Below are 15,804 nucleotides of genomic sequence, written 5' to 3'. Positions count from 1 at the left end.
CGTAGTCGGAACGAGAAGGCGAAGGCGATGCTACCTCCTACTCCTGGATACAGTGTGTTTCGCTATTGGGGGAGGAGCTGGTTCCGTTTCGTCTGAGGATGTTCGTTTCTTTCCGTATTCACACACTAACACACACACACCATCTTTCTCTCTTACTCACCCTCTCTCTTTCGCTCCCTCACACGCATGTACATCGTTGGGGCGCAGGTCAGCGATGGTTTGGATTGGTGGAACACCTTTTCGAGCTTCTCGCGGAATCACGTGCCGAACAACAATGCGCCGCCGCCAATAGTAACAATCATACTCACCTAGACTTGAGGTGATGTACCAGCTTGCACCTTGAAACAGGTATGGGCTGCTGCTGCCGACACGCTCACATGTTAGACATCCGGCTTGTGACCAGTCGGCGACTGTACTGACAGCAGCAGGGACCACGTCCAAGACCGAGCCAAAGCTGATGGTGGATGAAGATGGCGTCGCAAGATGCAAGAAACCCCAAACGGCCGAAAGAGCAAGGAAATTCGTTGTATTCGTAGGAGAATGGTGTGGCCGATGAATGTGTGGTTACTGCTATGAACCTAGACAGCAGCATGGACCAAAAGAAGAAGAAAAAACAATGCCCATCGCGGGCTGGACACACCCAGAAACACGGCGCATCAATCGCATTGTTCAAGAGTGGTCCTTTCTTATCGCGAATCTATCGTTTCTTCTATCCCCAGGGACCCTCGCGATGCTCGTGCTACGAGAGTGGAGTACGACTTCAAACACCAATCTCCCTCGTCTATGGGTGGGTAGGGACATGGACGTGTTGGGTTTGGTCTCCCGACCTTCCTATTCCCCGTCCGCATCCATCGTGTCTTGTCGTGTCGTGTCGTTCGACGGTGCCAAAAGGATCAAAAAGGCTCGCGAGAGGCGTCCTTTAGTGCTCTGCTCACGGCGGGCCTTGTGGGAGGTGGGAGGGGGGGTGGAGGAAGGGAGACTGCCCTGGCCTGGTATGTTCGTGCCGTGCGTCCTGCAGCTCTTGTTCTCCGAGACTTGTGCTTGACTCGTTCGCTGATCGTACAAGCCCCTTCATGCAACCTCCCGAACCGTTAGGATCGGTGGATGTGTTCCGTACAGCAGTGTACCTATGTACAGCAGCATTCGCATGCGGTGCATCCGATGAAAAAGGAGAAGTACGGAGTAGAAGGTGCAGAAGAAGAGTGCGCAACAGCATTCACCTGTCAAATGTGTAGATCAATCTCATCGTCGGCGGGTGCTACACGACGTACGTTAGGATTGAACTCACCATTCACTAGGGACGATACACAGTATGTACTGTACATGCATTCCCCTCGTATTATACCGTACATGGCACAAGAATCGTTAGCTTCGGATTACATCGAAAGCGCAAGCCTCATCCGTCGTAAAAGCGGCGTGAACTCGCCAACACCCATTTCCATCACCATCACCATCACTACCATCATCATCAGCATCACCTCCCACCAGTCACATTCGTTCGTTGCCGCATCACCATTGGGCATTCCACGCCTCAAGCACAACGACCCCCTAACCTCTGAGTCCCGTCTCTCGGGCTCCTACACCTACAAAAGCGTCATTCCGCCCCCTTCAGTACAAGCCCGTCCGAGAATATGTAACCCGCATACATCTCGCTAGCCATTACTTGCCTGCCTGCTGGCTTGCTCGAGCTTGTGTCCGTACGCCGTCTGCCGCGGCCGTGCAAAAGAGGAAGAAGAAAAATAATGGCACCAATGGCGAGCGAGCAGCACCATCCACATGCGCCCACCGCTCTCATTGTAGTAGTTACCTGAACTCCTGGCAGCTTCAAGTCCCGAGGACCTCATGGTAGTATTCAACAATTCTCTGGAATTATTGCAAGAAATGGTGCATTGGGTTCGAGGTTGGGTTGGGCTTTCTGTCGTGTAGCCTTTCAATATTTTATTCAATTTCTTTTTTTCCACATTTTCCCAGGGCCAGGTTCGGAAACAAACTATGTTAAGCTACTGCTGCTGCTGTGTACTTGCACTTACACTTAGGCATTGCGCATGCTGCAGCACAACTTAGTCTTGGACACGACATATGACTTCTTGCTTGCTGCTGCACAACGGAAACGTCTGTTCCGCGTGGCGCAGAGCGAAGCAAACCGACAGGCACGGAATGTGATGGCGAAAAGCTTCCGGACGTTTTCTGTCTTGTCCTCCATTTCCCCCAATCGCTCTCCTCTTGCGCCCAACGCTTACGCAGGGCGGGATTGTTTGTGTAACTGCGACGATGGACGATGATGATGGGGGGTGACGATAATGATGTGCAAGTGCGTACCTCCGCAAATCTCATACTCTTGCAATGCATACGTCAATGCAATCACCTGCAGACATGCATACATACCGATAATAATGCGAATTGCACAGAGGACCTTTACGTTGAACTTCGCCGCTCACGCCCCATTGAATTACCCATGCCTTCGGTACTCAACCAGGTATGATGTTCATTTCGTTTCCGACCAAAGATCCGGAAAACATGTATTCCAATCCTCCCCCTACACACACCTCTTCTCCCTCATAGCAATACAGACCCATACATACGTCCTTCGATGAGATGGCTATTATCTTGTTGCTTAAACAACGCCGCAATGCATCGTAATCCCGACCGACACTGTTCCCATCCCGACACGTGAAAGTAGAACAACTGCGTACTCGTACCTAGGCCCTTTGCACCACCACACAACGCGCATCAAAACGCCACACGCCCCATCCTCGAAATTTGATCAATCTCCCATTGCCTTTTCAACATTTTCAGGGAGATTACCGTTTTGCTGCGTGCATACGGCGTACATTTTGACGTTCTAGAGCCCATGCCGTGCGAAGGAGACACAGCGTCGACATTTCGGCCGTGTGCGACATGTCAGTATCTGACATGTTATGTGCATACATGTAATGTACGAAGTAGCGTCTTTCCGTGTGGCTGAGTGGATGCCTGCATGGAGGGAGGGAGGGAGGGATATCAGCAGTGGGCATGCAGTGTGGGGACGGGAGGTGTGGTGATGACGTAGGGAGCCGATGCGGGTGGGAAATTGTGGGCTTTTGGGTTTTCGTTGGAGGGTTTGTTGAAGGTGGGATCGTTGGAGTGTTGAGGTGGCTTTTGATTGCGAGGAGATGTTGGGCTGGTGGTTATGTCTTTCCTTTGGTGCTAAGGAGTGTCGTGTGGTATTTCGTACCGCACGCGGTGTGTGACATCAACTTGAACTGGGAATTGGACTTGGGACATACCTACGGTCCTTCCTTTCCTTCCTTTTGTTCTCTCTAGGACATATCAATAGAGACTCTGTTCCCTGATGCCATTATCTACACATAAATTCTAAAAACACGTAAAAGAAAATGCATACACATCTGTATACATCTTGTTAGAGTTACGTCCTATTCTACCCCGTGAAAGGAGATCTGTATAGATGAGAGGTATTAAATCAATTACAGGAGGTAAATTTCAAGAGAAGGGTGTACTTGCAGTTAATTGAAAGTGTATAAGGCCGGTTTTTCTTGTCTTGTCTTGCGTTTTGGATGCATATAGACATGCAGATATACAGGAATACAGATATACAGATATACTTCCTTCCTCCTATAACTACACTATCCTATTCACGATCTAGTCTTTGAAATATGAACGAGTAGATAAGATATCTCTAAAAGCTGCTCCTTCTCTCCCTGTAATAGGTACAAAAAAAAGTATCGATGGTATGATATGTATCCAAAATCCCAAATAAATCTACATCGTAGAAACCCACTTCACAAGACAACTTACACCTTCTTTTCTTCCCCTCCTTACTTTTCACAGACCAAAGAGAAGGGAATGTTAGCCGGTGTGAATAGTTTTAATTTTCCTTTCCTTTCTTGAAGCTAACAACACCAGAAAGAAAGGAGGGAAGGGAGAGTCTGTGACAGAATGGTTAGATCAAGAGTAGGTAGGTGGATGAGTAGGTGCATAGAGTGTGAATAATTAGGTTTATTTCTACTCTTTCCTTTCTCTGTTCCTTTTTCTCTTTCTGAAGTTTCAGTTAATTTGGCTAGATTGGCTACTTGGTTATGAGAGGCTCAGGGAATGGATTGTAGGTGGGTATGTTGGTATAGCGTCAGTCTATTCACTGACAATATCTCGATCTCAGTGTGTGACTAATGTAAGGAAAGTTAGAGGGCAATTAAGAGTACAGTAATGGGGATGAGTATCTTCTGGAGAGGTAGTCTTCGTATTCCGCGTCTTTGTTCGTTGTCGATAGCTACTACTGAAGGCTAAGTGAAACGAACCATGGGATTAACTGTCGCCAATGTGGAGTGAGTTTGTAGGCTTTGAAGGTGCAGATGAAAATGAGATGAACTACTACAGTTATTTCGACATAGGTACTCCTTTTTTTCTTTCGCCTTTTCTGCGAGACTGAATAGTTGCGGCTAGAATTCAACTTGTATCACAAAGACGAGAGGTAGAGTTTATAGGTAGGAGGTACTCGTAATTGTTATAGTGTTTAAACCTACAAGTAATAGGCCAGTATTAAACTAATTCATTAATAGTCTGATTGATTTAGTGAAGTTCAGTGAAGGGTATTAATTCAGTGAAGGGTATTAATTCAGTGAAGGGTATTAATCCAGTGAAGGGTAATAGTTGAGTAAAGGATGATATTTGAGTAAAGGGTGATGGTTCAGTGAAGAGTATTGATTCAGTGAACAACATGTTAACTGATTTACCAACCCTACATCACAACTTCATTACTTCATCAGTCACTTCATCCATTCCCCGACTCACACATCAACCATCTCTACTTCCATCTCCACCCATCACCACACCAACCCTAACATCCAGTTCCTTGACTGACCAACCACACCAGCCTACGTTATCTACCTCATGCCTCCACTCTGGCCCCCAAAGCTTAGATTTCTTGTCGTTAATTCAACACGTTGACCTCGTCGGTTCCGGCGTCCATTTGCGCTGGCCTTTTCTTTGCGGTTGAGGGGAGTGGTGAGGGGGGATTGTGTCATGGATAGATTGATAGAATGGTAGACGAATAGATGGTTATGAATGGAGTGAGGTGGGTAAGGGTGTTGGTATATCGAAACCAGCATGCTCGAGTCGGGCAAAGTAGTGGTAGAGCGTGGGACATGACAAAATTGTGGGACTCAGTGAAGACGGATGTGTGATGAATTGATCGATATGCTGGACTCTTTCTGCCCCGAGATGAACGGTGAATGTAGTAGCACTGGTGACCGTCAAGGTGGGGAAGTAGCTACGAGGGGGTGCACCATTCCTCGTTCTTGAATTCATAACGGAGAGCTCAGGGTCATCAGTGAGAACAAACTTTTCCTACACTGCTTGAAGGCTGGAGGTGGAACAGTGATGATGACCTGTCTTCCAAATTTCTACGGCTGCTCCGAAAGAGAGCACTCGTGAGTGCGCAGGATACGCTACTTCTTTCTGCTAGGCAAACAAAAGAGAAGTGGGATAGAGGTGCGCTGGTACGAGAAAAAGCATCACGGCGTGGAATAGATCGAGATCGAGGATTCTACTGATGTTGAGGGACGGAAGGCGGAAGTTGATCAAGCATGTTTGTATGGTGCTATGAGATAGGCAATTATGTCTCAGGGAAGTTGGCGACAAAGAACAAATGACACAGCATGGAATCGATAGAGGAGTTCTTCTTGCATAGAATTTAGAAGTCGGCTGGACTTGGTATGGACAGTGATTCGCGATGTCAAAGTGTGACCCAGCGAACGATTGACTGATTTTGGAATAGCAATACTGTCGTTTGATGGTTTCCAGGGATATGGCAGAGTGCCAGCCAGCAGTTCCAGGTGATTAGGAGTGGCTAGGTAATTGTACATTATAATCTCAGCGACGGGTTGACTAGCATCAGAGTGATAATCTCATCAATCGCGAAATGCTGAAGACTTGACACCGTGCCAGCTAACAGTAGGTAAATGATACGAGGTAGTAAAGTACCGGTATCACCGGTCTTCTCTCATCCAAAGTGAAATGTTCACTCGGGTTTCCAATTACCGCCATCATTATTCCCATATTCCCCTTTCTCATATCACTTGTCTCTCACTCCAACAGAAAATGACACGATCATAGATCAGCAAACCATACGAAATACTCAGCATCATAAACTGATTCGATTCCAGCTTCGAAAGAGGTCTATCATTCTGTTGCCGTAACATCACCCAATAACATACATATAACGCTCCTCGAGCAGCGGTAGTGGACTTTCCATCTACAGCTAACTCACGCTCTCACATACCAATCAGTCGATCACACGCCCTCACATGCCAATTCCAGACCGAGAACTTGCCCTATAAAAATTCCTATCTCCAGATCTACCGTGAGGCATGGTCTCGACACGTTCTTCCACAGCTACCTTGCCGTGCAAGATCGTATGTGCTATCTTTTCCCAGATTATTGTCAAGCAAGCTTGAGACATTGAATTGAGATTACGCGTATCGGAAGGGTAAGCTGGGAGGTATGATTGAGCTGAGCATTGGACGCTGTGGGTTTCAGCAGCGCCTATCTCATGATTATGATCATCATCGCTTCTTTGTGTCTTGGTTGCTGTCCTAGATATATCAACCCTCCTATCTGCATTTCGCATTGCAAAATCTTGTACTATGAATGCTTATATTAGAGCCGCTGCATCGTTCGTAGATGAAATTCATGGCATCTGAAGTTCACGCCATTGACCAAGGCATCTTTATGTCCGATTCCCTGAGAAGCGATGAGGATATGTTGAGTAAGAATTTATTATGGTAGTTCAAGCAGAACACCGTCTTTTTGACTTTGTGATATCTGAAGATGGAGAAGTAGGATTATGCGGTAGAGGTGTCAACTTTCCCATGCTTGACGGAGTCATAAACATCAGCATGCAAAAGCATTCGTCGCAATAGCAACATTATCTTTTCTCCAACGCCTCCTTCAATTGATATGTACCCATCTAGATTCTACATAGTACGTACCTGATATATCCCTGCAAAGTCCAAGCACGCACGCCCGCCCAGGGCCTCCCAGCGTCCCCTCCCCTCCCTCTCCCTATCTCCCCGGAGAGGGGGGCCCTCCTATTCAATTCTCCTATCCCACGGGCCAGCCACGAGTCGTCTGCTCGAGTACTCCTACCTACGCATTGACATCGCAGCGTACGATTGCTATCGACGGGTAGACCATCTGCGCGTATGTGCGTACGTGCGTGTCAATGGCGAGGCGAGTCAGTCAGTCCATAAACCACCTACCTCCTACCCGTCGACCTGGTAACGCGCGCGCGCGCGCTGAGACGAGGCTGCCATTTATAGGAGGAACAAGTTATGGCAGAACGATAATTAGTTACTTATAATGTACAAGAACAGGAAATATAGGTTGGGCGCGGGGCACGGGAATAGCGAGGTGGTTGATTTGATTTGATATGTTTCCTGCGTTGTATGTATGTATGTATGTAGGTTCGGCAGTTTAGATTGGGGGCAACGGGGTGTGATGCGGGTTGGGGAAGCCGAGCCGAGACGAGACAGGTTGAGATGGGGCGGTGCGGGATGAGGCGAGAGGGAGGTAGGACGAGGGGATGGTTGTCTTTTTTGTTTTATTTTCTTTTGTTTCAGCTATTGTGTTTTACTTTGTTGACGTGGAGAAAGGTAACTATTGATTGATGTGTCTACCTTGGTACGTACCAAGGCAGGGCAGGAGATAAAGAAAGAGGTGGTTATCCGGTGTCCGGGATGAGGCATGTATATGTACCTGTTAGCTCCAAAAAAAGAAATATTTACTTCAAGGGAAGGGATGGTGTAATCATAAATATCGAATGATCAGGCAGCCGAATAAAAGACTCAGGTCAAGTATGATATCCTTTCCTGATGATACCTAGGTAGTATTCTTCTTGATAACAATAATTATTACCATTACTGTAGACATTGATTACAGTTATCGAGATGCTTCCGTAGCACCGTAGGTAACTACATGAGACTGGAGATGTCCGCATCGTCATCGTCATAGCCACAGTCGCAGTCACAGTCATCGTCCTCGTCATCACCCTCACCACCTATAACATGTGAGGAACAGAACATGGATGATGATGGCTGCGTTTGACAGGGCCGGGATTGATGACTCGGACCGGTCCTGTGATTGAAGACATGACTGAGCGTAACGGATTGTACGGAGTTTACAGCATTATTCCCTTCTCTGGAGAAAAGGAAACCCAGCCCTACCATCCATCCTTATGCTTCTTGTTTTCCCTTGGTGTTGTGTTGGCCACCACCATTTTCTACTTGTATTTAGTATTGGTGACGGTGGAATGTTGGCCGACGCCAATCTGTTGGACACTACGCTCTGTTAGCCACACCACACTACTGCCTCAGACTCCTTCTTTCTCATTAGCTACAGACTGACAGATGATGGATGATGCACATGGGACATATGTCATCGCCATCGCCACGCCTAGCTACCCTTGTGCCCGCACTGCGCACTGCGCATGTTTGCTCATAGCCCGGGCATTCACAGATTCACGTTCATATTCACGTAATTGATACACAGGCAGGTGAATGGAGACGGGCAGAGAACACAGGTTCCCCTCTACCCCTCCCCCCCACTCTCGCCTTTTCTAGGTAACTAAAATAAAAATTATCGACGAGTGGATAATGGGTTAGCAGTAGTTATCGACTATCCAAGTCTGCCAGTATCCGGTTCCTACGAATATGGATGGTGGATCCTCGGTTGGGAGATGCGTTGGGCACACACATTGAATTTTCTATCCATTCCCTTCACCATCATCGCCCTCATGGACCATCATGTCGATAAATAAAAAATTGAAGATGATAGAGAGGTGGAATATAATCATCTATTAATACTGTGACTTTTTCAATGCTGCCAATGTGGTTGAATCGTCATCCTTCGATCAAAATAATACTTTGATCGAAATAGTCAATGATGATGCACGTGCACGCCGTCAGCCAACCAACCGGGTAGTGAATAGAGGCATCCTTCTACTGTTCTACTAGGACTAGTCCTAGTCCTCCGTATCAACCCTTTCACATAACCAGACGGTACAGTAATAATGGTGAATACAATGGATTGAATTGAACAGTAACAGTCTACGATACGATAGGTTGATTGTTTCAGCTTCACCAATAAACATTTGGAGAATTGTCTGGTTTCACTATCATGATTTGTCCGGGTGCCGGGTCGGGCGTTTCCCTTTTCCATCCCTCCGTTTCTTTACCTTGCGCCCACACACAGACTTGTATGAGGTACTGGTTGGTACCTACACACAGACTCTTACTATTACCCTCGACTCTGTAACACACGGACACGCAACACACAGACGCTCTCACTCTCTTGGTTATCAGTTACTCGTAACCCAGAGGTAGTTAACGACTAGGTAAATAATTACTTGTGGTTGGTGTGTCAGTAGTGAGTACAAAGCAGTAGAGTGAGTGAGAGGCACAGAGGGTACATAGTTGCCTGATCCCGGTACGTGGATTGGGCGGACGTCGGCTTTAGCGAGCAACAGAATAATTTTCTCCCTCAACTCAACTGAACTAATCAATTCAATTCGCCCGCAAAAAGTTGAGCCCCGTCTCTCCTCCCTCCCACCCAACATTTCTTCATCACGAAGACCATCCCCCCTCCTCTTCCTCCTTCTCTCCTCCATCATCAGCAACGGCCAGTGTACTTCGTCACTCGAGCCGTTTGCCCTGACTGATTTCGCAGTTTCATCTGTTGAAATCCACGTCCCCGAGGACCATCTCCCCCCGTCATCGAACCTTTGGCTCGCTTCTTTCACTTTGTGTGTGAAGGAAGTCCCAATAGTAGTTCTGACAGAGTCTCTTCCCGACGACGCCCCTTCCCTTTTTTTCTTCCCTTCACCTCCACCCACACAAGGAGCCTGTGATTTTTCTTTCGGTCCTTCGACTCGATTGATCCTTCGCTCCCAACCCTTTACTTCGCCTTTGACCTTTCTCATCGGCGCCCTCCTCTTCCTCTCTTCAGTCGACACCCGCTGTTGCGCCGTCAAACCGCCAACCCGTCGCTTTTAATTCCTCCCCGTCATACTTTCTCGGCCAGCCGCGAATTTGACATTCAACGCCCGTCGCCATCCTCACTCGCAACCACGACCAGCGGCCCATCGCCATCGCCATCGTCAACTGCGAGCCCTCCTGCGATTCCTCAATCCTCTCTCACTCACCCTTTGCGCCTTCCTCGCTCGACGACCTCGACGTCCACGACCACTCCCCACGACCTTCTAATGAGTGCATCCGTCCCGAACGCGCAAACTCCCACGATCGCCGCTTCCCAGAACGCTACCGCAGCGCCTGCTCCCTCCACAGGATCATCCGCCAACGTGGCCGCTGGAACGGCTCAACCCACTGCCCGCTCGTACGCCAACGCGACTAAGAAGGTCTCATCTCCTCCGATCGCGTCCAGTGCTACGCCGCCCGTGGCAGTGGGAGGACAGCAGAACCCGCAGCATGGAAAGCGCGCTTCGGTTTCCCCGGTGAACGGAAAGACACCCATCCAGCCTGCCGTACCCACCATGGCTCCCACCATCGTGAACAGCAGCAGCGCAAATGGCACTCCCTCCCAAGGTGATCACAGCCGCAAGTCTTCCGTCACCATCTCCGCCGCTGGAACAAGTGGCTTCATCCCCAACGGTGGCCCCGTTGCCAACAGGGCCCCCTCGGGCTTGAAATTCGGCGCAATGAGCGGCTCTCCTGCTCCCGCCCACGCAGCACCTGCTCAGGTTCCTCAGGACCAGCAAGGCGCGATGCAGGTCCCGAACCCTCGCGTGGCCTCTCCTGCCCACTCGCCGACTCCTATTCCCCAGTTCAGCGGTGGCAAGCCCAGCTCGACAGGACTGCCTGACCGTCCAGGCCTATCGTTCGGTGGCGGTAGCGAGGGTGCTGAGCCAAATGTAAGTTTGCCCAACAGTTTTCCATTGCAACTTTTTTTTCCCCCAGCAGAGCGGGTGTGAACTTTTTGTTGGAACCAGTACTGACATATAATTTTCTAGGCTCGCACCCCTTCGCAGCCCAACGCCAACAATTTGCCCCAAGCGCAACATCTGCGCCGTCAGAGCTCGCAATCTGCTCACTCGGATTCCATGGGCAACAACTTCAACAACAATCGCCCCTACCAGCAGAACAGCGGACGCGGCCGTGGCAGTTTCGGTCCTAGCTACAACCCAATGGGCCACTCTCCCCAGCCATTCCGTCCTTCCCCACACCAGCCGCGAGGCAACCCAGCTTCTGGTTTCCAACCTCAAGTTCCTCCGCCAGGCTCGCCATACCGCTCTCCCGCGATGCCTCCGGCTCAGATCCATCAGCAACCACAGTTCGCCGGCCAATACTATCCTCCTCATACCGGCTATCAGCCACCGGTTCGTACACCTTCTCATATGCTCAACAATTTCTCATTTCCTCCTCATCAATTTTCTTCTTCTTCTTCTCCTTCTTCTCCTCCTCCTTCTTCTCTCGGGTTTGCGAATCAGTCCCAGTTTGCGGACAACATTTCCTTTCAGCAATTGCCTGCGTCTCGAGTCGACTCTCCTGCAAGTGTGAGGGAGCCCACCTTCCATCCATCTGCCGGGCAGTCAGACTTCCTGATTCCATCTCAATCTCCTAATTTCTCTTTCAATCAACATTACAACTCCTATCTAACAGTACTCAACGAGCAGGGCATGTACGGTGCGCCGAACACGATGGATCCCTACCAGCAATCGTTCTACCCTCACCAGCAGTACCCGATGCCGATGCAGGGCATGCAGCAGAGCATCTACGCCACGAGCCCCAGCCGCGGTCCCGCTTTCCCTCACATGCCGCCTACGTACATGGGAGGTTACCAGCAGCCCCAGCCTCAGAGCATGTCTCGCACCCCGTCCAACATGTCTGAGCGACCCACCTCTGCCGTTGCTCAGCCCTCGACTCCCTCCATGCCTCACGTCTCTACTCACAATCCCACTCCCAGCGTAGGATCGAACAGCCCAGCACCAGCGTCGAGCTTCTCGCTTCCACCCAAGAAGGCCAGCAAGGCCATCATCATCAAGAACCCCGATGGCGAGGTCCTCAACTTCGATAAGAAATCTGCTTCCCCCGCTCCTCCCAAGTCTCCTGTCGTCGTCGCCACGCCAACCCCTCCGCCGCGAGTTCCCAGCGCCACCGGATCTACTCACAGCCGCAGCGAGAGCACCATAACCAAGACGGACGACGAGAAGAAGGCCGAGTTCCGACGCCAGGTAGCCGAGAATCTCGCCCGTGAAGAGGCCGAGAAGAAGGCTGCTGAGGAGGCTGAGACCAAGGCGAAGGAGGAGGCCGAGAAGGCAGCTAAGGAGGCTGAAGAGAAGGCCGCCAAGGAGAAGGAGGAGGCAGAGGCCGCCGAGAAGGCCAAGGCCGATGAGGAGCAGAAGAAGCTGGACGCAGAGGCAGCGAAGAAGAAGGAAGAGGAAGAGTTCGAGCGCATGATTGCCGAGATGGAAGCCCAGGAGAAGGAAGAGGAGGAGAGGGAGCGGGCTTTCAAGGAGAAGAAGGCTGCCGAGAAGGCCGCCGAGGCCGGCAAGCTCGAGGAGCAGCGAAAGAAGGAGGACGAGCGCCTGAGGAAGCTCGAGGCAGAGGCCGAGGCTCGCGAGGCCGCAAAGGGAGGGCAGCAAGACGAGGAGGCTGCCAAACTCTTCGCTGGCCTCAAGAAGAACACCCAGTTCGGCCCTGGTGCTACTTTGGGAGCCACCGACAGCGGTGCCTCCACTCCCACCGAGTCTGCTGCTCCTACCCCTACCCAGCCAAAGATCTCCGCTCCCAAGCCCAAGCCGGCCAACCTCAAGATCGATCCCAGCAAGGCTGTCGAGCCTGCTCAGCCAACTCCCGCCATGCAGTCCCTCAAGTCGGCTCGCTTCCTCCAGGTCAGGAACGAGCTGATCAACTACCCCGAGGGTATCAAGTCTCCTAATCCCGCGCTCAACCCCTCGCACAAGAGCAAGGGCCGCCAGTACGACAAGGACTTCTTGCTCCAATTCCAGGATGTCTTCAAGGAGAAGCCATCTGTCGATTGGGACATGAAGCTCAAGGAGACCGTTGGCGACTCCACCGACTCCGCTCGTCCTCCCAATTCCGCACGACCAGGCGGCATGTCCAGCCGTCAAGCCTCGCACAAGGGTGTCGTTCCACCATCAATGGGCAACTTCGGTGCCAGCGGTGGCTTCAGGCCCTCTCTTCCCCCCAACACCACTTCCGAGGAGCGCTTCAAGATGTCCAACAACCGCCCCATGGTCAACCCTCTTGCGGCAGTCATCGGTGGCCGCCCAGGTGGCTTCCCCGTTCCTCCCCAGATGGTCCGCAATGGCTCTTTCCAGAACGTGTCTGGCCGTGCTGGTAGCTCCGGCGGCCGTGGCTCTAGGCGAGGCAAGGAGGGAGGCAGCAAGACCTCCAAGAAGGAGGAGGCAGCTATGCCTTTGACCGCCGGCATGGACATCAAGGCCCTCGAGAGGAGCCAGACTGGTTGGAAACCCACCGCACAGTCCGGCGCCCCCGCCCAGCCTACCACTGGCCACATGGCTCCTGATCTGGTGCAACGTAAGGTCAAGGCTGCTTTGAACAAGATGACTCCCGAGAAGTTCGACAAGATCTCCGACCAGATTCTCGAGATCTCCGCCCAGTCGAGGGATGAGTCTGACGGACGCACTCTCCGACAGGTCATTGCCTTGACGTTCGAGAAGGCCTGTGACGAGAGCCACTGGTCCAGCCTCTACGCCCGATTCTGCCAGAAGATGCTTGCCACCATGCCTACTGACATCCGTGACGAGACCATCAAGGACAAGGCTGGCAACCCCGTTGTTGGTGGTGCACTCTTCAGGAAGTACCTCCTCAACCGCTGTCAAGAGGAGTTCGAGCGTGGTTGGGAGGTCAACCTGCCCACCAAGCCCGAGGAGGCTGCCCAGGAGGCTGCTCTTCTGTCTGACGAGTACTACATCGCCGCCGCTGCCAAGCGTAAGGGTCTCGGTCTCATCCAGTTCATCGGTGAGCTTTACAAGCTCGGTATGCTTACTCTCAGGATTATGCACGAGTGTGTGCTCAAGCTCCTCGACTTTGAGGGCGAGCCTGACGAGTCGGCTATTGAGAGTTTGGTATGTATACTTCGTCACATTGGTATGGTCATCACTAACGTCATATGCAGGTCAAACTTCTTCGTACTGTCGGTTTCACTATGTCTCAGAATGCCGAGTCGGGCAACAAGATGATTCAAGTAAGTAGACCTTCCCCATCCAAACACTGCCTGCCCATTGCCACTGCCCCTTTTGAATATATCCTAATGTGAACAGGTCTACTTTGAGCGTATCCACAAGATCATTGAGATGCCTGGATTGAACTCCCGTCTCAAGTTCTCTCTCATGGATTGTAAGTTGAACTCTTATCATGAGGCGTTAGACACATGCTAACAATGTCACAGTGGACGATCTCAGGAAAGCTGGCTGGAGGGATTCCAAGGGCGACGCAAAGGGCCCCAAGACCATTGCAGAGATCCATCAAGAAGCTGCTGCCGCTCAGCAAGCCAAGGAGATGGAGCGACAGCGTTCCAACCAGCGTGGTGGTGCCCGTCCTCCCGTTGGACGCGGCGATGCTCGATCATTCTCCGGAAACATGCCACCACCTCAAGACTACCCCAGTGGTCGTGTGCAGATGGACGACCTCCGCAAGCTCTCCAAGGGTGCGTCTGGACGTAACATCAACAGCTCCAGCTCTTTCGGTCCTTCCATGCTCGGTAGCCGAAGCAGCAGTGGCCGTCGTGGCCTCGGTCCAGGTGGTATGATCGGTCGCGGAGATGAGTCTGGTGGTTCATCCCGCACCGCCACTCCAGTTCAGAAAGAGAAGGAGTCTACTACGCACATGAACTCTTTCAGGTAAGACAACCCACTGCACGAGAACCTTGAGTGTAATCGATACTAACCATCACCAGTGCGCTTGCCGCTCTAGAGAACAGCGAAGGCGCGGGCGAAGTTGGCTCTCCACCTTCAACGGCTTCATCGCCACCGGTGCAGAAGTCGGCTCCCGCACCGGCCGAGTCCAAGGAATAGGCCCAACGCCTTCCAGGATTACCTTCTTCTTACCGATGCCATGGTTTTTCGAGCGTGTTAAAGGTTATACCCATAGACGGCCAAACACGCGGTAATCTAATCTCTGTTGCATAGACGGGGCATTGCGCATTTGATTGCATTTTGCGGGGTTCATTTTCAGCATTGTGTCAGAGGATCGATCGAACGAACAAAAGTTTCTGTTTTGTTGCCCGAGGGGGGGGTCCCACGGTCACAAAAAATGGATAAAGGGGGGGATCGGGGTTGGCGGTGTTTTTCTTCCGCGGACCTTTTTCATGCCTCCTCCCTTCTTTCTCCCTCCGACCTCTTTCTTCTTTTTTTTATAATGCGATGGTTCTTTTTTTCATCATCTTTTCTTCTTCTTCCCCCTTTCGATGGATGGACGGATGGGTTATACTTTCGACAAACGGCGTTTCCGGGCGTGCGCGGTGGGGCTCTTTGAGAAACTCTGAACCTTACGTTTTGCCTGTGTGTGTGTAGTGTGTGAGTGCGTGTATGGATGGATGGATTGGGAGGATAGGGGGGGGATCAATGTCTGGTTTTTCTTCTCTCTTCCGCCCGACGTCCTGATACTTTTATATCATCTCTCACTTTTCATGTCTGATAGTCGGTGACTGCTGCTACTGCTTCATTATCACAGATTAGAGGGTGCAAAACAAACTTTCACTACTACGTCTTCCATTGTTGTTTCTGATCGTGTGCACTACGTGTGCTTG

General features: G+C 50.9%; 4 protein-coding genes across 4 annotated transcripts; 3 read left to right on the top strand and 1 right to left on the bottom strand.

The window, feature by feature from the left end:
• Nucleotides 1–251: 251 nt before the first annotated feature.
• Nucleotides 252–1,291, top strand: BU24DRAFT_422596 (uncharacterized protein). The gene has a single exon (XM_033528028.1). It carries the CDS (start codon nucleotides 617–619, stop codon nucleotides 1,043–1,045), a length of 429 nt encoding a protein of 142 aa, XP_033384599.1. The 5' UTR covers nucleotides 252–616; the 3' UTR covers nucleotides 1,046–1,291.
• BU24DRAFT_197528 (uncharacterized protein) lies at nucleotides 1,015–1,851 on the top strand. The gene has a single exon (XM_033521781.1). The coding sequence runs from the start codon at nucleotides 1,105–1,107 to the stop codon at nucleotides 1,654–1,656; it is 552 nt and encodes a 183-aa protein (XP_033384598.1). The 5' UTR covers nucleotides 1,015–1,104; the 3' UTR covers nucleotides 1,657–1,851.
• Nucleotides 1,852–9,249: 7,398 nt separating this feature from the next.
• Nucleotides 9,250–10,114, bottom strand: BU24DRAFT_197453 (uncharacterized protein). The gene has a single exon (XM_033521779.1). It carries the CDS (start codon nucleotides 9,971–9,973, stop codon nucleotides 9,353–9,355), a length of 621 nt encoding a protein of 206 aa, XP_033384597.1. The 5' UTR covers nucleotides 9,974–10,114; the 3' UTR covers nucleotides 9,250–9,352.
• Nucleotides 10,115–10,255: 141 nt separating this feature from the next.
• BU24DRAFT_462436 (uncharacterized protein) lies at nucleotides 10,256–15,070 on the top strand (the record flags this gene model as incomplete). The annotated part of the gene is made up of 6 exons (XM_033532012.1): nucleotides 10,256–10,921; nucleotides 11,021–14,122; nucleotides 14,173–14,241; nucleotides 14,318–14,393; nucleotides 14,446–14,896; nucleotides 14,953–15,070. The coding sequence occupies 6 exons, from the start codon at nucleotides 10,256–10,258 to the stop codon at nucleotides 15,068–15,070; spliced, it is 4,482 nt and encodes a 1,493-aa protein (XP_033384596.1).
• Between the last annotated feature and the right edge of the window lie 734 nt (nucleotides 15,071–15,804).

This window comes from Aaosphaeria arxii (genome assembly GCF_010015735.1).
Source record: "Aaosphaeria arxii CBS 175.79 unplaced genomic scaffold BU24scaffold_4, whole genome shotgun sequence".
Taxonomy (NCBI): domain Eukaryota; kingdom Fungi; phylum Ascomycota; class Dothideomycetes; order Pleosporales; genus Aaosphaeria; species Aaosphaeria arxii.
The sequence above is the reverse complement of the archived record's forward strand: the minus strand, read 5'-3'. Positions and strand labels throughout refer to the sequence as shown.